At 37.3% G+C, this 21,872-nt stretch overlaps 1 protein-coding gene across 2 annotated transcripts; it reads right to left on the reverse strand.

The window, feature by feature from the left end:
- Window positions 1-240: 240 nt before the first annotated feature.
- RCHY1 (ring finger and CHY zinc finger domain containing 1) lies at window positions 241-21,869 on the reverse strand. Of its 2 annotated transcripts, XM_053655673.1 has the most exons (10): window positions 21,663-21,751; window positions 17,734-17,878; window positions 16,993-17,112; window positions 16,436-16,551; window positions 6,661-6,739; window positions 4,659-4,703; window positions 4,491-4,549; window positions 4,368-4,394; window positions 3,428-3,548; window positions 241-956 (listed from the first exon to the last, which is right to left on the reverse strand). In XM_053655673.1, exons 2-10 carry the CDS (start codon window positions 17,755-17,757, stop codon window positions 828-830), a joined length of 720 nt encoding a protein of 239 aa, XP_053511648.1. In that variant the 5' UTR covers window positions 17,758-17,878; window positions 21,663-21,751; the 3' UTR covers window positions 241-827. The 2 variants fall into 2 exon arrangements, with proteins under 2 accessions (XP_053511648.1, XP_037006131.2); XM_037150236.2 differs by lacking the exon at window positions 17,734-17,878 and having other exon boundaries at window positions 250-956; window positions 21,663-21,869.
- Window positions 21,870-21,872: the final 3 nt, after the last annotated feature.

Raw genomic sequence — 21,872 nt, forward strand, 5'->3', positions numbered from 1 at the left:
ATCTCTACAGCACAAAGTAGTTGCTCACTAAATACTAACAGAATAAATTATTCTTTGAAGAAATAATTTTGGGCAACCAAAACAAAATTATTTTCAATGTTGATGCTTTCTTAAGGCTTGGAAAAGTCCTGTTATTTTACATTTTTACCAACTACTCTTATGGAAGAATACCTCAAAAAAAGAAAGAAAGAAAGAAAGAAAGAAAAGAATTATTTCTTTTACATTGTAAGATATATTGCCCTAATTGAGCCAAAAACTGACAGCCTTGGAAAAAACTTTATATAAAACACTGTTTCAATAAAATTTTATTAGCAGTTTTTATGTCAAAATTCACATTTAAAGATCCAAAGGACTGTCTTAGAAAATTCTAAAGCATATGTAGATAGAATTTAACAGTAAGATAGAACATATCCTTATTATAGTACAGCCCTTAAAAAGTCAGGAATAATACTGAGAATTAAGTACAGTTCTGTCAACTAGAAATGAATTCTGCGTGCACAGTGCCACTGAAAGCAAAGTTCCATGAAAGTGTAACACATTTCTATGGATGTGAATCTCGGTGGCAACATTACTGGCTTCCAAACAACTGACACTAAAGGAATTTTCAATCAAAACACAGCACAGTGGCTTTCATTAAACATCGAACTACGACAATTCTATAAAGAGACCCTGAACCCTTAAGTATTTGTAATGTGACTTTATGCTGTGACACTAGTACAAAACCCATCAACTCTAATGCATAGATTTGGACACATGATGACAAGAGGATCTAAATATAGCCTTTTTCTATCAGAAAATGCTGAGTTTTCCAGTGCAGTATAGGCTGGTCATTGCTGATCTAGTGAAATTCTACAACCTCCAGCTTGAGCAGTATTGTAGGATTCACAAATATTACACTTCATGCCTAATATATGGAACTGGACTGTCGATCTTCCGTTGCAATCATTGCAGAGAATCTAAAAAGTGAAGAGATGAATTCAAATTAAGTATATTAAACCTTATAAAGTGACATTGTCTGCTCAAAAACAATTCCTCAAAAATCATACTGAAGATGTGAAAATACATATATATGTCTCAACATTTGCATAAGTAGAAATTCCCTTTTTTTTGCTGTTGTTCACTGAAAGCTCTGAGGCTACTTGGAATTCAGAGAATGAACATGTGGACTTGTGCCAAGAAGTCCAATTTAAAATAGCTCCCAAGTAGTATATAAATAGTACTAGCATGAAAATTAACATAGGCATAATCAGATCATCATCTATATAGATGCTCTGAGACTTATAATGGGGTTACATCCTCATAAACCCACGATAAGTTAATATTGTAAGTCGAAAATGCATTTAATACACCTAACCTACTGGACACCATGGCTTAGCCTAGGCATTTTCTACTGAGCGTGTATTGCTTTTGCACCACCGTAAAGTTGAAAAACCATTAAGTCAAACCATCATAAGTCCAAACCATCTGTATTTACAATTCAAAATAACACGCAAGTTTTTATTATTTTCATTGACACTTAGAAAATTATGTTAGTTAATAAAACAAATGTTTACATACTTATAACATTTTTGCTTATTCCTTAAGGTTTTTTTGTTTGTTTTGTTTTTGCAGTGAAGAAATTAGAGTCACTTTATTGCTAGAAGCACACAAGGAGAATGGGAAAGCTATTGCTCAACAAAAGCCCAAACTCCTCGATGGCTCACATCAGAGGGTTTTAAGGAATCAGGGAGAACAAGTATGCAGAAACACTAACAGGGCAAGTTTTAATGGGAGAAACTTGGAACTTGGCCATTTATGGTAAGGGACTTCAGCACCAGGTCTTCCTGGACAGGAAACCTGCACTTCTTATTCTTTAGGTTTAATACCCAAAATTCCTAGTCTTCTATGTCTCAGGAATGCATTAAAGTTCAAAAGTAGTTCTTAAAATTGAATAAAGAGAAGCTTTTGGCTCATCCCTAAAATGCCAATAAGATGGTACTTTCAGAATTAATCTTTTCTAATAGTGAGATTCTGAAAAATAAAAAAGGTGTTCACCTGACAACTGATGAATGTAATGTGAGAAAAGCATTAGCTTTAGAATAGTCACAACTTAGTAAGTAGAAAACTTTCAAATTTACTAAATTACAATTTGGAAATAATTCTCTGAAGAATGCAATCTAAACGTACAGAATGGATGAGTGGTTGCCCAGGGCTAGTGAACTGGGGAATGGCACTAGTGGGTACAGGGTTTCTTTCCGGAGTGATGAAAATATTCTAAAATTGAAGGTGATAATGTCAGTACAACTCTAAGAATATACTAAAAGCACTGAATTGTACTCTTTAAACGGGTGAGTTGTGGCCTGGCTGGTGTAGCTCAGTGGATTGAGAGCAGGCCTGGGAACCAAACAACTGCGGTTCGATTCCCAGTCAGGGCACATGCCTGGGTTGCAGGCCAGTTCCCAGCAGGGGACACATGAGAGGCAACCACACATTGATATTTCTCTCCCTCTCCCCTCCCATTCCCCTCTAAAGATAAATAAATAAAATCTTTTAAAAAAAGGGTAAGTTGTGTAGTATGTGAATTACATCCATTGGAGCTGTTATTTTAAAATGTCATCTACATGGAACACAGCACACTGCAGCCTCTAGAAAAACATTCCATGATGATCAGTTAGTAATCCACAGGCGGGCACTGATCTTACTAATCAGTCAATATCCACATGAATTATAAAGTGCTCAGGTGTGAATAAAACAAAAAAGTAATTTTATTTGGATTTTTTTAAGTGGTTCTGGCCCTTTTATGTGTAACTATCTGAATTAAACTGATGGGTGTTTAGAAAATTTAGATGCCCCAAAATTATCAAAGCACCAGAAAGCTATCTAGTGTTCTAATTCTGTTCTGTAATTCAATATACTATGCTGAGAATAGATAGCAGCACATCTCAAGAAAAACTTATCTCCATAGGGCAAAAGGCATAGAAAAACTTCTATATTTTATGTTGCAGCCTAATAAGACCAAATTTAAAAAGTCTAAGATAGAATGAATAGGGTAATAAATATTTAATACCAAAAGCAATCTTCAAAAATCAGCAAACATGTTTGTGTGAAGTAAATTCAAAATACTGAAAATGAAACAACAAAACAGTAATTCACTTCTACTCACTTATATTACTGACTGTTTCTGGCAAGTAAAGAGTAAATAATTCAGAGTAGTAAAGTTTGTGCCTGCCATCTAGTGTTGGGAAGAACTGCACAAAAGTATTCATAGAACTATTTTTTCCTGGTGTTTTAAGTTCAAAGTAACTAAAACTTAAAGATTAGTTTGTCCATCTTCCCATTAATCATCACATTACCATCTATGCCAAAGCAGTATTTTTTAGACAGATTTGATCAAAAGGGCAAAAATAAACAAGAATATCAACAAGGAATTTGAAAAGTTTCCACTCACATCTACAGTCATGTTCTGATATTCTGATGGCATAGGAGTCTGTGCTACCTCATCATCCAGCTGTCTCCAGTACCTAGTCATATCTACAGCAGAATGCATACATAATGGACATCTGTAGCCTCTAGAAGAGATAGAACGGTTATTTTCCAAACATGAAACTCAGGTATACAAGATACACGCTAACTGTACACCATCCAAGACAGAACTTTTACACTATAAAAGATTTCAATTAAATCCTGGCATTTTAAAAATGTATTTCTTTTTTCTCAGTTCTCTAAAATGCAAAAGAATTAGTCCATAGTCTTTGTAGAATACACTTTATATTTAAAATCAATTAAGCTGCTTTTTAGTTAAACAACTTCAATTTCTAAATATGTTCAAGTATAGAAGACACTAGTCTTTCAAATTTATTCAGCTATTATTTATTAAAAATTCTGAAAAAGTTTCCTTCTATCTGGTTATTATAAATCACAACTTCTGCTCATCAATTTGCTGGGCCAAAATACATTTTACACTGTCTGCTTTCCTAACTCTTTTTATCTCAATTTAACACCCTTCCCTCACAGTAAGTCTCAGCTGTAGAAAATCTCATCTTTAGCTTTCTCTGCAGGTCATTATGCTGGGCAAACATAATGATTTAACAGAATTTTGAGCAAAATGCCTCAGCATTTTTACTAAGACATGACTGCTTCTAGCAGAGACTGTGATCCCTGGTGAATACAGCCAGAAAATCAGGAGGTATCTGGCTCAGTCTGCAGGATTAGACAACATGGGTACAAAGACGTCACCTGCATCCCCCAAGATGGTTTGCCCAGTTCAACACTACTCATTGACCCTACCCATCTGAGATAAATATGTGCCATTCCCAAATATGCTAACAGCAAATTTAAAAAAAGAAGACATCTTACAATTATAACATTTTAAAATTCCAAATACTCACTCTTTCAACATTTCTTCATAACATGTTCTGAAAAAAAAAACAACAACCATTATTTCAGCAAAGGAAAAATTATCTCCACTATTTTCAAACATTTTGGAGAAAAAACAACCGAAGTTATTTTACCTATGTAAAAGATGTCCACATGGCAAGACATGAGCCACAACACGAGAGGTATGAATGTCCTATTAAAAAAAGAATAAATTTCAGTGCTTACATGAAGACAATAGAAACAGTCAAATATTTTAAATTCAAGAGGGGATATTTCCAAAGCAAAAAATATTCTAAGCTTACCTCCAAACATATTGGACAGTTCTGCCGAGAAACATTTTCAATACACTGTTTAAAAGAAAAACTCACATTACCAAAAGTTTAATCAGATGTAAATAACAGATAAAACAATGTTATTAATAATAAAAACTAACAAATAAAGGAAATAATATCAATTTACTAAAGATGATTAACATGTAACATGTTTCCTGTGTCAGTCAAGAACAATTTAACTCTCACAACTAACTCAGACTTGGCATATTACCTGAAACAATGAAATTGCTCAATCCATCTTAATTATTCATTATATTCATTTTACAGATAAGGAAACTCAGTAAATCAAGACTTATCAAAATTGCAGAGATAATAACATTTGGAACCTTTCTATTTTATATGTGTTTTACTCTAAAATTAAATTACTTAATAATAACAGTTCATATTATTGAGATTTTACTACATGCCATATGCTAAGTTCATTACCTATACTAGCTTAATTCTCACAATTCTCAATGAAATAGGTATAATTATTATCCTGTTTTACAGATGAGTACCTGAGGCCTAGAGAAGCTAAATAACTTCTAAAATTACATGCTTATAAGAGATGGAACTATATTTGAGCTCCAACAGGATACCTCTAGGGTCTGAGTTTTTAACTTGACCAGACAGTGTCTGATTAGAAGATGTGGGGAGGTATGAGAAAGTACCAAACCACGGATGATGTCCAGGTTTTTAAAGTCAGCACTAGAGTAGACAGATGGTAGGGCCACTTACCAATACAGACAATAAAAGAACAAAACAAAACAAAAATATCATGAGAGAAGTGTACATAATTTTTGAAGGACAGCATAGCATATTTTGCTATGACCCCAAACTTAAGTCTATACAACCAAACTCAAAACCCTTTTACCTAAAAGAAATTCACAATCTACTAAATAACTACCATAAGCCAGGGCTAAAAACCTTGAAAGTCATGCTTACTCAGCCCCCTTCTTCCATCACACCTTGTCATCGTATCCCACATAGTCATTATTCCGTTCATTTCTCTTACCACTTTACTATTTTAGTTCAGTCATTATCTGCTCTCTATTTTAAAAACCCTCACTAGTTTCTCCATTCTCTAAACTCTTGTATTAGACTACAAATATTTTTTCCCAAATAATTAAAAGTAATTTTAAAGGTTCTGGGATCATGATATAATTACTACATCCAGATTAAAAATATTTGTCTAATTACAAAAGAAAATATAAAAATATTTTACGAATTTTCTTGGAGTGCTGTTTGCTAACAGGTCACATTACTCCATGTTTCTCCTGTACTATGCATTTTAAAAGCTATTCTTAAAACTAGAACCAATGATAAAAATCTGTGACTCAATTTAGACGTTGTCAACAATATACTAAAAACTGATATAATTATTCTTACCTACTAAAAAAAGGAATAGCTCAGATATTCTGAGGCATATAGTTCAGAACATCTACTACTTAGCACTGCTTAGAAGTGAAAAGCACCATAGTTGTATCTGGTAATATTGAAAACATTAAGACTCATAGATGGAGAGCAGAATGACAGCTGGGAGGGAAGAGGAGAGATGGAGGGATTGAGCAGAAAAGGAAAAAGGGTCCTGGCTGGTGTAGCTCAGTGGATTGAGCATGGGCCTGTGAACCAGACAATAGCGGTTCCGTTCCCAGTTAGGGCACGTGCCTGGGTTGCAGGCCAGTTCCCAGCAGGGGACGCACGAAAGGCAACCATACATTGATGTTTCTCTCCCTCTCTCCTTCCCTTCCCCTCTAAAGATAAATAAATAAATAAATCAAAAAAAAAAAAAGAAAAGGAAAAAGGACTCATGGACATGGACCACAGCATGGTGATTGCTGGGGGAAGGGGGTATAAGGGAACTAAATGTAATGGAAAAAAATACTATAAAGATTAAATCTAAATAAAAAGAAAAGATTCTTCCAAACATATTAAGATTTATGCCGGTTTTGAAAAACATTCTTAATACTTTAAAAATTATGCAAACTAATACCTTGTGCTTTCCTTGGAGATTCATAGCTAGACATAAGTTACATTTCAAACAGTGGAAAAAATCTTCCTTTGGACCAATCCTAAAAAGGAACATGTGAAAGCCAAAAGATTAGATTTAGTTTTTTTTAATATATTTTATTGATTATGCTATTACAGTTGCCCCAAGTTTTCCCCCTTTGCTCCTCTCCACTCCCTTTGGCATTCTCCCCCTTAGTTCATGTCTATGGGCCATGTGTATAAATTCTTTGGCTACTCCACTTTCTATACTGTTCTTAACATCCCCGTCTATTTTGTACCTACCAATTTGTGCTTCTTAATCCCGAACCTTTCCCCCATCCTCCCCCTCTCCCCTCCCAAATTATAGGTTACCCTCCAAAGATCTCCATATCTATGATTCTGTTTCTGTTCTAGTGTTTGCCTAGTGTTTTCCTGATTAAATCATTGATAGTTGTGAATTTATTGTCATTTTAATGCTGTAGTTTTAGTTTTAAGTTTTAGTTTTACTCTACATCTTCTTTTTCTTAAATAAGTCCCTTTAACATTTCATATAATAATGGCTTGGTGATGACAAACTCCTTTAGCTTTACTTAACTAGAAAGCACTTTATCTGCCCTTCAATTCTGAGTGATAGCTTTGCTGGAAAGAGTAACCTAGGTTGTAGGTCCTTACTTTTCATCACTTTGAATACTTCCTGCCAGTCCCTTTTTCCCTGCAAAGTTTCTGTTGGAAAATCAGATGACAGTCTTATGGGAGCTCAACTACAGGTAACTATCTGCTTTTGTCTGGCTGCTTTTAAGACTCTATCTTTAACCTTTGGCATTTTAATTATGTGTCTCAGTGAGGTCTTGTGTGTCCATCTTGTTTGGGACTCTGTGTGCTTCCTGGGCTTGTATTTTCTTCACCAAATTAGGGAAGTTTTCTTTCATTATTTTCTCACGTAAGTTTTCAATTTCTTTCTCTTTCTCTTCTCCTCTGTCACCCCTGTGATTTGAATGTTGGTACACTGAAGTTGTCCCAGAGGCTCCTTACCCTATCCTTGTTTTTTTAAATTATTTTTTTTCTTGCTGTCCTGATTGAACTTTTTTTATTCCTTGTGTTCCAAATCATTGATTTGATTCCTAGCTTCATTCACTCCATTGCTGATTCCCTGTAAATTGTTCTTTATTTCACTTAGTGTAACCTTCATTTCTGCCTGGGTCTTTTTTGTGCTGTTGAAGTATACAGTAAGTTCCTTCATCATCTTTTGAACTCTGTATCTAAAAGATTGCTAATCTCCATTTCATTTAGTTCTTTTTCTGGAGTTTTCATCTGTTCTTTCACTTGGGCCAGTTTTGTTTTTTGTTTTTTGTCTCCATATTTTAGCAGCCTCCCTCTGTTTCTGTGTATAACGTACAGCTGTTCTGACTCCCTGTCTTAGTAATGTAGCCTAATGTAGAAAAGCATACCATAAATTGGATGGGGTGAAGTCTTAGGTAATCACCTGGGTGGGGCAACCCGTGGGAAGCAGGTTGACGAAGGCAAAGATGCAGTGTCGCCACTCTGTGGCTCTGTGTAGAAGAGGGCTCAGAAAAGGAACAATGGCTGCTGCTGGCCTTTGGAGTTTTGTCTGGGAGGAAGCTGTCCCCCAGCACCCCCCCGATACCAGACAATTCAGTTTCTCTCAATATGCCACTGGTGCCCTTCAAGCTGCTGCCCTGGTGCTGGAGCCCAAAGGGAGTGAGTCTACGTAAGTCCACTGGGGACCCTTTAAGAGGAGACACCTGAGAATCCTAGTTTCTTCCACTGCCCCAAACCCCACTGATTTTTACAGCCAGAAGTTATGGGGACTTATCTTATTGGCCATAGAACCCAGGACTGGGTCGTCTGGTGTGGAGCTGGGATCCCTTGCTCATGAGCTATCCCTCCTGACTTTTATCTACCATAGGTGGGGGGTGGGGCTGCCTGTTCCACACCTCCACCCCTCCTGCCCATCTGAATGAATGTTACTTCTTTTAATTCCTTGGTTGTTGGACTTCCACACAGATCAATTCTTCTGACAATTCTCAGTGATAGTTGTTTTATACTTTAGTTATAATTTTTGCTGTGGTTGTACAAGGAGGTGAGCCATGTTTAACTACACTTCTGCCTTGATTGGTAGTCCTACAGATTTGATTTTTACTACATTGATAATTTGTTCATACTAACACACAGACAACAGTATTTTAGACTGGGCTTTCTCCCAGTCTAAAATACTGGGACAATTTAGACTAGGCACAATTAACTATTGGGGCCAGATAATTCTTTTTGGTGGAAAACTATCTTGTGCACTATAGGATATTTAGCAGCATCTCTGGCTTATACCAAGTACATGGGAATGGCAGAATATCTCCCCTCCTGGCCCAGCTATAACAACCAAAAATGTCTCCAGATATTGGTAAATATGCCCTGGACAGGGAGAAGGGTGCAAAATCATCCATGTTTGAAAACCATTGTTTAGACTCTAATAACAATGGTGAAAATAACCACATACGCGATAAATCAGGTTATGGTTTTCAGATGAATGGTCTCACTCAAAAAAATGAATGGATAGTATATTTCTAAAGACGAAAAGAAATACAGTATCCTCATCTGGTTATTCAACAGAAAAAACTTCAATTCACTGTATTTACTAAAAGAACCTGGACCACCCCATTTTGGTCCAGGCTTTAAGTTAAGACCACTAAGGGACCATGTCCCAGGAGCCTGAGTACAAGGGGAAACAATAGAACAGGATTTAGAAAAACTCAGCCTCTAATTATCTCTATCCATAGTTGGATTAAGGTGGTCTATCTCTGTATTAATTGCCCACCAAAAGAAAAGTGAATTGTCTTTGCAAAATAATAGTATCCAGAAGTTATATAATTTTTTACATACCATGCCCAACTAAAACAAGTATCAAGCATACCAAAAAGCAGAACCAAAGAATCAAGCACCAAGGGAGAAAAAAATAAAAAACAGAACCAACCCACAAGTAACCAAGATATTGGAGTTATCAGATACAGCCTTTAAATTATATGCAATTATTTCCGGCCAACAGGGAGGCGTAGGTGGAAACACTGTGCCTTTTCGCACAACCAAGTTTAAAGACAACAAAGTTTTAGTAACAAAAACGCAACCAAAACACAGAAAATTGAACTACACGGAAGTCCAACAACTACAAACCGTTCAGCTAGACCACTAAGACGGGTAGAGCCAGTGACTGTCGGAGCAGGGTTGTGCAGAAAAACTCGGCCAGACCGACCCAGGCGCAGAGGCAGCAGTTGGCAGATCCCAGGTGTGGGGTTGCGACAGGCAGACCCAGTGAGGGTGCAAGGCGGCAGGCTGACCGCAGTCACACATTCGTGCACAGACGAACCAGGCGAAGGAATGAGCACTGAGACGGACCACGCAGGTGCCGGTGGTGGGAAGCAGCAGAGGGGACCGCCATTGCCCCTCTTTCACCCCACCCCCACATACAGCATCACAACCCAGACACTGGGTCTCCCCACCCTAGTGAACACCTAGGGCTCTGACCCTCATATGTCACAGGCATGAACAGACCAAAACATTATGGCTCAAGAACATCTCAAAGCCCCAGAGCCAATAATTCTAAGAGCCCTAGAAATAGCCAACCTATCAGATGCACAGTTCGAAACACTAGTGATCAGGATGCTCACAGAACTGATTGATTTTAGTCACACATTAGAGAAACAAATGAAGGCTAAACTAATTGAAATGAAGGGAAATGCACAGGAAACCAATAGTGATGGAAAGGAAACTGGGACTCAAATCAAGGGAGTGGACCAGAAAGAGAAAAAAAAATGACCAAACAGAAAAGGATGAAAAAACAAGAATTCAAAAAAAGGAGGAGAGCCTTAGGAACCTTCAGGACATCTTTAAACGTTCCAACACCCAAATTATAGGGGTACCAGAAGGGGAAGAAGAACAGCCACTAGTGGAAAACTTATCTGAATAATAAAAGAAGAACTTCCCCAATCTGGCAAAGGAAATAGACTTCCAGGAAATCCAGGAAGCTCAGAGAGTCCCAAAGAAGTTGGACCCAAGAAGGAACACACCAAGGCACATCATCATTATATTAGCCAAGATTAAAATGAAAGAGAGAATCCTAGAAGCAGCAAGAGATAAGGGGACAGTCACCTACAAAGGGGACAGTCTGAAGGGAGCTTGGTGGAGCTTCCATCAGACTATCAGCGGATTTCTCAAAAGAGACCTTACAAGCAAGAAGGGGCTGGAAAGAAGTATTCCAAGTCATGAAAGGCAAGGACCTATCCTTGCCATCCAAGATTGTTCTATCCAGCAAAGCTTTCATTTAGAATGAAGGGGCAGATAAAGTGCTTCTCAGATAAGATCAAATTCAAGGAGTTCATCATCACCAAGCCCTTATTATATGAAATGTTAAAAGGACTTATCTAAGATAAAAAATATGAACAGTAAAAAGACAGCAAACTCACAGTTATTAATAACAACATCTAAAATAAACGCAAACTAAGCTAACAACTAGAACAGGAACAGAACCACAGAAATGGAGATCACATAAAGGGTTAGCAACAGGGGAGTGGGAGGAGGAGGGGAGGTAAAAAGGTACAGAGAATAAGTAGCATAGACAGTAGGTAGAAAATAGACAGGGGGAGGGCAAGAATAGTATGGCAAATGTAGAAGCTAAAGAATTTATGACACATGGACATGAACTATAGGGGGGGATGTGGGTGGGAGGGGGTGTGCAAAGGTGGAGGGAAATGAAGAGGAGGAAATGGGATAACTGTGATAGCATAATCAATAAAATATATTAAAAAAGAATAAAATCAGCAATTTGGAATATAAAGAAGCAAAAAAAAAAAAAAATACCCAATCAGAAAAGCAAAAAGAGCCCTGGCTCATGGGGCTCAGTGGATTGCGTGCCAGCCTGTGAACCAAAGGGTCACCGGTTCCAGTCCATCAGGGCACATGCCTAGGCTACAGGCCAGGTCCCAGTTGGAGGCGCTCAAAAAGCAACTGCATATGGATATATCTCTCCCCTTTCTCCCTTCCTTCCCCACTCCCTATAAACAAATAAACAAATAAATATTTTTTAAAAAGATAAAAGAATCCAGAAAAGGAAGCTAGTGTAAGGAATCTCTGGGACAACCCATGTGTACCAAAACTCACATCATGGGGGTGCCAGAAGAAGAGAGAGGAAGAAATTAAAAACCTATTTAAAAACATAATGACAGGGGGGAAGTAGTGACAGGAAAACAGAGACAACTATATGTAAACATCGATAAAAGTAAAATAATAAAAAATAAATAATGACAGAAAATTTTCCTAACTTAGTGAAGAAACAGATATGCAGGTCCAAGAAGTGCAGAGTCCCAAACAAGAAACAAGATGAACCCAAAGAGATCCTTACTAAGACACATTATAATCAAAATACAAAAGGTTCAAGACAGGGGGAATCCTAAAAGCAGTAACAGAAAAGCAGTTGTTACCCACAGAGGAGCTCCCATAAGTCAGGTGATTCCTCAACAGAAACTTTGCAGGCCAGAAGAGATTGGCAAGAAATAATCGAAGTGACCTACAACCAAGATTACTCAGCAAAGCTATCATTTAGAATCCAAGGATATATAAAGAGCTTCCCAGACAAGGAAAAGTTGAAGGAGTTCATCATCACAAAACCAGCATTACATGAAATGTGGAAGAGTCTCTTTAAGAAGAAGAAAACAAAGATAAAAAAATCAGATGGCAATAAATACATACCTATCAACAAATGAATCTAAAAAAACAAAATAAATGAAGCAGAACAAAAATAGATTCCTAGATAGAGAACATTTTTCAGTCACCAGATAGAAGGACAGCTGGGGGCCCGGGTGAAAAGGTAATGGGGTTAAATAGTATGAATTGGTCGTTACAGAATAATCATGGGGACTGTATTTTGCAGCATAGAAAATACAGTCAATATTCTAATAACTATGTACAGTGTCAGACTGTTACTAGATTTATAGGGATAATCACTTAGTAAGTTACATAATGTCTAATCACTGGGTACACTTAAAACTAATGTAATATTGTATATCAACTTTAAAAATAAAAAATGATTTAAATTAAAAAAGCAAAAAGATGCAGAAAGAATAAAAAGCAATTGAAACAATATATAGATAAATATAAGAGTACTGACTGTTCAAAACAATGTCTTATAGACTTTAAAATATACACAGATTAAAGTACATGACAACAATAGCACATAAATCCTCTTAGTATTTAAGATTCTTGCAATGTCCAGGAAATGATAAACATATTACATGAGTAAGCCAAGGATGTATAATTTCTAAAATTAAACACTGAGATTAATGGAAGAATGTGTAACTAATAAGTTTACAAAGAATATAAAAGGCTGATTAATCCAAGAGAAGGTAAGAAAGGAGAAAAAAAAGACAAATATGCAGATACTTTGGCAACAGAAAACACTAAAATTGTCAACTGAAATAAGTATAATTATATTAATAAATGGACTAAATAGCTTAACTAAAAAATCGGTCTTTATCAAAAAGTCAATAAACACAAAATTCTATTATATTCTGCTTACAAGATATAAAGCTTAAATATAAATATACAAAATGTTTGAAAATAAAAAATGAAAAAGCATATACAAGCAAAAACTAATCAAAAGATACCTGATATAGATACACTGTATCTTAAGGCAGAAAACATTACTAAAGATAAAACCAGACACATAATAAATAGGCCAACCATAAAGGAAAATATAGCAAGTCTATGTAAGCACCCAATAATATTGTCTTAAAATATACAAAATAAAACACAAAAGAACGTGTACAAAAAGTCAGAGGAGAGTGATTACCTTGGGGAAATGTAATGTCTTAGGGCAAAAAGAAGTCTACTAAAGTATTATGAATATTCTTATCTTTTAATCTGGGTGGTGGTTAAAAGTATGTTCATAATCAAACTCATAATGCTATTTATGATTTCTGCATCATCCAGTATGTTTGTTATCTTTCCTTATAAACAAACTATAAAACAAAAGCAAGAAAGTCATTTAAAATATTCAAAACAGTCATTATCTCCAATGGGAATATAGAGAAAGGGTTGACATAGAACACTAGGAATATCAACAATATTAGTAACATTCTATTTTGTTTTTTATTTTTAGAGAGAGGGGAAGGGAAGGAGAGAGGGAGAGAAACATCAATGTGTGGTTGCCTCTCATGTGTCCCCCACTGGGGATCTAACCTGCAACCCAGGCATGTGCCCCGACCGGGAATTGAACCAGGAACCCCGTGCTTTGCACGCCCGAGCTCAATCTACTGAGCTACACCAGCCAGGGCGTAACATTCTATTTCTTAAACTGAGTGGTTTTGTTTATTACTATACTTCAAAACACACACACACACACACACACACACACACACACACACACACATATATATATATATATATATATATATATATATATCTCACATATATGCTTTTGTGTAATTCTAATATATACTTCAGGATTTTTTAGAAAGAAAAAAATTCCTATATACCAACATGTCAATAGTAGCTTGTCAATGAGTGGTTGGACTGTAAGCTCTTTTTTCTTCTACTTTTTCTATATTTTCTGATTTTTATCAAAACTTTTCAGACTTCCGCCAAGATGGAGGCATAGGTGGAAGCACTGAGCCTTTTCGCACAACTAAGTTTAAAAACAACAAAGTCTTAGCAACAAAAACGCAACCAAACCACAGAAAATTGAACTATACAGAAGTCTGACAACAACAAACCCTTCAGCCAAACTGGTAAGAGGGGCAGAGCCAGCAGCAGAGCGGGGTTGGGCAGGAAAGATCCACCACACCGACCCGGGCGAGCAACCCAGGCACACTGGCAGCCATGGGCGGATCCCAGGTGTAGAGAAGCGGGCAGACCCACTGAGGGTACAAGGTGTTGAACCCACTGAGAACTGATCACAGTCACACATTCGCGTGCAGATAAACCGGTGAAGGAGCCAGCGGTGAGATGGACCACGCAGGCCCCAGTGGTGGAAAGTGGCAGAGGGGACCGCCATTGTCCCTCTCTGACCTCGCCCCCACATACAGCGTCACAAACCTGAGACCTGGGTGGCCCTGCCCTGGTGAATATCTAAGGCTCCACTCCTCATACGTAACAGGCACAAACAGATCAAAACATGGCTCAAGAACAACTCAGAGCCCCAGAGCCAATAAATCTAAGCAACAAAGAAATAGCAAAACTTTCAGATGCACAGTTCAAAACACTGGTGATCAGGATGCTCACAGAACTGGTTGATTTTAGTCACAAATTAGAGAAACATATGAGAGCTAAACTAATTGAAATGAATGGTAATGCAAAGAATACCAATAGTAATGGAAAGGAGTCTGGGACTCAAATCAATGGAGTGGACCAGAAAGAGGAAAAAAATGACCAAACAGAAAAGAATGAAGAAACAAGAATTCAAAGGAATGAGGAGAGGCTTAGGAACCTTCAGGACATCTTTAAACATTCCAACATCCGAATTATAGGGGTACCAGAAGGGGAAGAAGAACAGCCACTCGTGGAAAACTTATCTGAACAAATAATAAAGGAGAACTTCCCCAATCTGGCAAAGGAAATAGACTTTCAGGAAATCTAGGAAGCTCAGAGAGTCCCAAAGAAGTTGGACCCAAGAAGGAACACACCAAGGCACATCATCATTACATTAGCCAAGATTCAAATGAAGGAGAGAATCCTAGAAGCAGCAAGAGATAAGGGGACAGTCACCTACAAAGGAGTTCCCATCAGACTCTCAGCTAATTTCTCAAAAGAGACCTTACAGGCAAGACGGGGCTGGAAAGAAGTATTCCAAGTCATGAAATCCAAAGACCTACAGCCAAGATTGCTCTATCCAGCAAAGCTTTCATTTAGAATGGAAGGGCAGATAAAGTGCTTCTCAGATAAGATCAAATTCAAGGAGTTCATCATCACCAAGCCCTTATTATATGAAATGTTAAAGGGACTTACCTAAGAAAAAGAAGATAAAAAATATGAGCAGTGAAAGGACCGCCAACTCACAGTTATTAACGACCACACCTAAATCAAAAGCAAACTAAGAGGACAGCTAGATCAGGAGCAGAACCATAGAAATGAAAATCACATGGAGGGTTAGCAAGAGAGGAGTGGAAGAAGGAGAAGGGGGGAGAAGGTACAGAAAATAAGTAGCATAGACGGTAGGTAGAAAATAGATAGAGGGGAGGGCAAGTATAGTAGGGGAAATATAGAATCTAAAGAACCGGAGACACATGGTCATAAACTAAAGGGGGGGGGAAGGTGGGGGAGGGGTGTGCAGGGTTGAGGGGAATGAAGGGGGAAATAGAACAACTGTAATGGCATAATTAATAAAATATATTTTTAAAAAACTTTTGATAATCTTTTTAAAAACTAATTAAAAAAAAAAGAAACTCTCCCTAATTTTCTACCTCAGTTGCCTACAAAACACTTCATATACAAGCATATTTTATATCCCAGTTAAAATGTTAAAGAGCCACACAATAGATGGTTGGGCTGATTAAATGACTATTACAAAAAACCATGAAGAAACTTTTTAGAATGGAAAATTTTCTTTTATCTTGATTGTGCTGCTAGTACAAGAATATTAGTCAAAAGTTTCTGAACTGGACACTTACAATGCATGTATTTTATTATATGTAAATTATATTCCAATAAAGTTGATTTTTAAAAACTATCATTATCCAGATACAATAAGTAATTAGAAAGGAACATTTTACATACAGTACCTACAAATTCCACAGTTTTCACAATGGTACTGCTTCTTGTCCTTGTCAAACAGATGGCATATACTGCAGTAATATTCTCCAAACAACGTGCTACATTCTTCACAAGTCTGTTGGGCCTAAAAAAAAAGGTACATATAATTAAAAATTGGGATAAATTTACCAAAACATTTTGATTTACTATTTTTTAAAGATTTTATTTATTTATCTTTAGAGGGGAAAGGAAAGAGATAGGGAGAGAAATATCAATGTACGGTTGCCTCTCATGTGTCCCCTGCTGGGAACTGGCCTGCAATCCAGGCATGTGCCCTGACTGGGAATCAAACCACGATACTCTGGTTCGCAGGCCCGCGCTCAATTCACTGAGCTACACCAGCCAGGGTTGAATTACTATTTGAATATCCAGAATTTATGTTAAAGTGTATGCAGTTTTATTTTAACAAGTTTTTAAACCTTTTAAATCAAAGATATTGCCTACTTTGAGAGTTTTCTCAATTGAATTTTTAAACCAGTAAACATTTTTTTAAAATAAAGAAAATAGAAATGTGGTAAAATCTTACATGTTGAATTTTTTCACAGTTTATGCACTGCACTTCCTTTACTTTAAAGCGATCTAGCTGATGATCTTCCTTGTTATCGTGACACAACCGGCAAGTATACAACTTGTCACAGCAAGGTGCCTAATGACCAGGGGGGGAGAAAGAGTTAAAAGAAGCAAGAGAAGACAAGCTGGCAATGCAAAATGAAATCTTCTACCACCTCCTCCTCCTCCTGGAACAAGGTCAAAAACTGCAACCAATGGATTTGTTGGGAAAGCTGATCCTAAGCATAACATCTCACTATCCTTGGTATATTTTAACTATTCTCTTCAACACTTATATGTCTGTATGAAATTGAACACAACCTTGTCCTTAACGAGAAAACAATCACGATGAATAGAAATCCCTAGACTGTAAAACTAATCCTGCAACACCCTGAACACATTCTTAGTCTAAATGGCAAGCCACCAACTTCTTCATATGGACATTTCCAGATAAATTTATTTACTTACTCCAGTCCCTAAACATTAAATATTGTAAAGATTATATTTTAGTTCACCTGTGTTTATTAATCAACTATAAGCCTAATGTTTTAGAGGATACAATGTATGTGACAAATAGTCCTTGTTTTTGAGAGTGGCAAAGACTGCCAGTTGCCCACCAAAATTTGTTCCCTCCTTCCTCCTGGGTACAATTGCCCAGCTGTACTACAGTTCCCAGCCTTCCTTGCTGTTAGTTGTGGCCAAAGGACTAAGTTCTTACCAACAGAATATGAGCAGAACACATCAGTGCCACTCCTGGGTCTGAATATTAAGAAACTAGGCATGACTCCTCCTTCATGCTCCCTTTTCCCTTTCCGTACGATGAAACCTGGACTTGGCAGTAACCCAGCTGATGACTACATGTCCTAAAACATGGCAAAATAACACAATGGAAAAAACTGTTCCTGGAGTGATCATTCATTTTGGAATTGTAAATAGAAAAAAATAAACTCATTATTCTTTAACCGACCTTACTGTTGAGACCTTTCATTATAGCAATGTTGCCTTACCCTAAGCAGTACATTAAGACATTGCCAGGCTACTAGACAACCCAGTACTTCCCAGTACACTATGACCTTTTAGCTCCACTCATTTCTGAAGAAATGCCATTTACTTACCATAATACAGCTCACTCCTTGAAGACTTTAACTCTCAACTGGCTGCCTTTCTCTCTAACATTCTCTTGCCCTAAATCTTAGTGATTTGCATACCCACAATGATATCCTTCCAATACCATGAACTTTCAATTCCTTGACTTTCTCACTTCCAATGGCCTTGTCCTCCAACCTCCTCAGCCACATATACTCAGTCACACTCTGTAACAGTGGTTCTCCAACATTTTGGTCTTAGGACCCTTTTACACTCTTAAAAATGGAGTATCCCTTAGAGCTTTTATGTGAATTATATCTATTGATACCATATTATAAATTAAAACTGACAGGTTTTAAAAATATTTACTTTGAAAATTAATAGTAACAAATCCACTACATCTTAACATAAATGACAGTGTAATGAAAATAAGTTGTATTTCCCCCCAAAATAGCTGGATTCTGTTTTGCTTCTATATTCAAACAGTTTTGGTTGAAGTCTATGAAGAAATTTTGCACTCACACAAATAGGAACTTGGAAAGGGACTACTATCATAGCCTTTTCAGAGAATTATAGATACTTGTCTCTGATGCTACATCAAAACTCAACAACTCTTCCAAATGGTTGGTTACAACATGGTCTCTGACATCACATCAATAAAATTTTCCCCTGTTAAATTAAAACCCATTGACCTATCTTGAACTTTGAATGTATCTTTTGCTCATGCATTGATCATTTGGAAAGTATCAGTTCGCCAAATTATGTATGCTAACATATTTGACATGCAATATCAAAAAATCAAATTTGTTAGAATTTGAACCTCATCAGAAAATTATTTAGGTATTGGGAAGTATTCAAGCTCACAGGAGCTGAGATCAAACTCCACTTTGTACATGAAAACTCAAATTTTATCACTGTTGGTTGTTTTCCTTGTAATGACAGTCTCACTTCCCTTTTTGAGAAAATGTCCTCCAAATACTCAAGCTTCAATAACCATAGTTCAAGTAAAAATATGCTGTACAATGAAAAATGCAAATAGTTCATTCATAATTCAAATACACAACAGCTTTTCCTCACACCAAACTACCTAATTTCAGTTTGCAGAAGTGGCTGATGAAAACATCCCATTTCATCAAACACGTAAAAAGATGTATTCAAGGGATAAGATTTTATAAAATCTGTAATTCTACTGCTTTAATTTTATCAATGAGATTCTTAAGTGAACCTGGCTTATTTTATTTTAATTAACTGTAGGTGTAGCACAGTTCAGTGCCACTGCCTTGCTTCCTGCTATGGTTCGAGAAGCTTTAATCATTATTTTTGCGCATACAAAAAAAATAAATAAATAAATAAATAAATGCCTTAGTATCATTATGAGAAAGTAGCTTTGACTTTGAGGATCCCCAGAAAGGGCCTCAGGAATCACCAGGGGTCCATTCACCACACTTCCAGAACACTGCTTTAGAACAAGAACTGAATACTATTTGTAACTTAATTTCAAGCACAGACTTTTCTAAACATCTAACTACTCCAGTCCTTCCTTTGTTCCTTCTCTCTTCCTCTACACACTCACCTACCAAGAATTTCAACTGGTTAAATCCAAGTTTCTCCTACTTAACTCATATATGAACAGCTGAATACAGCTAAAGAAAAAGCACTCTAAACTTGTCTCACTTTAAAGTCATAACCGCTAAAAAAACCAGTGAGCTCTTACTACCATGTTTCCCCAGTTACCCTTTCTTCCAGAGTCTAGGACCTGTCTTTAAACCTCGAACACCTCTTCCTCCTTCTTTAGAATCTGCTGATGAATGACCTTGCTTATTTCACTATGAAAACAGTAGAAACAAGGGAATATCCTCCCACAGATTCTACCAACCTACTTACAAATATACTCATAGTCTGTCTTCCCCTCTGTTACAGAACCAATAGTCCATGTTATTATTTAAGGTTAACTCCTCCTCTTGTGCATTGGATTCCATATTCTCTTTGGATACTCAAGGACAGTGCTTCAACAGTTTCCCCCCTCCCTCCTGCATTATAAAATAATTCTCACTTTATTGGGTTATTTCCAAGAAAATACCAACATGCTGCAATTAACTTCCATCTTAAAAGGGGAAAAAATCTCATAAACCCACATCTCCCAGCAACCAGTTTCATATTTTTGTTCTTTTACAACAACACTCCAACAGTTGTCTATAAAGATTGTTACCAGTTCCACTATTCCCATTCTCTTTTGAATCCACACCTCTTATCCCAGTATTTCCACAGGATCACAGTTACCTCCTTGATCAATTTAAAGGTCAATTTTTACTTCTTATCTTACTGAAAAAGGATCCCTTGATTTAATTGATTACTTCTTCCTAAAAACTCTTCAGTTGGCCTCTGGTATTTAAGGAAGACAGAGGAAAAAGACAAAAAAGCATTTGATAACTCAGGGCCCAGTATCTTAGTACTATGAAACACAGATATAGTATCTGCAGCTTCTTGGGGTTTGGAGAGAAGACCAAGATGTTGAATTCAGTTTTAGATATCAAGTTTGAAAGAGTAACAGAACAACTCAGTGGAAATGAAATCATAAGGATAGTATTCAATTCCTTATACAACATTTGAATGACCAACTTTCAAAGAGCTCATTCAGTGCAGCAGAGGAATATTCACCAAACCATGGACTGCAAAAAGGCTTTAGACTGTCCCTAAAGGCCTCACATTCTTATGAAACAGAACTTCTATTACCCGCATTTTAATATGGGGCACTTAAAGGGTAGTTTGCTCAAAATCGCTGCGTTTTTACGGAGCAAAGCTAAGATTTTAGTGTACGGCTGTGCGACTCCGAATCTCAAGCTTTCTAAGCAAAATCTTTAAACTGTTTCTTGCAAGAAAAGTCAGGAAACTTTAATTGGATGGGTGCCAATTTTAAAGTCTAGATTGAGAATTTTTTATTCAATCTAGATCTAGAAATTTTTCTCAAAGTAAACAACAAAAATAACAATATATGCATACCAGGCACTGCCTTTCCATACTTTACTACTTACTGGCAATTATATGACTGTCTTACTATTTCACACATACATTTTCTCCTTGGCAGGTTTGAGCACACTCACTGCCTCTAAAATAAAGCTGGCAAGCCATAAAACTTATCTACTACAGGTGCTGAAATCATAGGCCGAGTCTCTACTTGCTTATCCCTTTTCCATTATTTCATCACAGCCCTGAAAGGGATCCTGGGGAAAAGAAAGCACAGGCCCAAGGCTGCCTCAGCCTACTTCCAGCAACAAAAATCTAGATAAATAAACCCACTCATAAAATTATCATTGTGCAACCCAGGCTCTACCCAAGCACGAAGGGCTGTGCTTGCAAAGTACAAAACATGAGGTAAGGTAGAGCCTGTGGGACCCCTTGCCAAGAACGTTCTCCGCAGTAGGAACCCAGCTCGAGGTGGAGAACGTAGCCTGACAAACAGCTTAACCTCAAAATTCAGCCTAAACTTAACCCCTTCGCCCACCCCGCCTCCAGCCCGGCCCGGCGGAAGCTCGTAGAGGAAGAGCCCAATGAAGTCGTCACCTTCAGGAGACATCCTCTGTCATAGTGCTCGCAGCCCCGCCGCCCTTTCTCTGGGCCTCGGGCGCCATCTTCCCGCACCAAGGCCGCCATCTCCTCTACCTCCCCTTACACTCGAAGGACCCTTCTCCTAGGACGAAAACTACGCACAGAGAAGCAGTGCCGCCCTAGCACACCCCCTCCCGGAGACAGATGCCACCAGAGCCAGTATGG

The sequence above is a fragment of the Artibeus jamaicensis genome, unplaced genomic scaffold, assembly GCF_021234435.1.
Source record: "Artibeus jamaicensis isolate MK-2021 breed Jamaican fruit bat unplaced genomic scaffold, CSHL_Jam_final scaffold_1031, whole genome shotgun sequence".
Classification (NCBI taxonomy): Eukaryota; Metazoa; Chordata; class Mammalia; order Chiroptera; family Phyllostomidae; genus Artibeus; species Artibeus jamaicensis.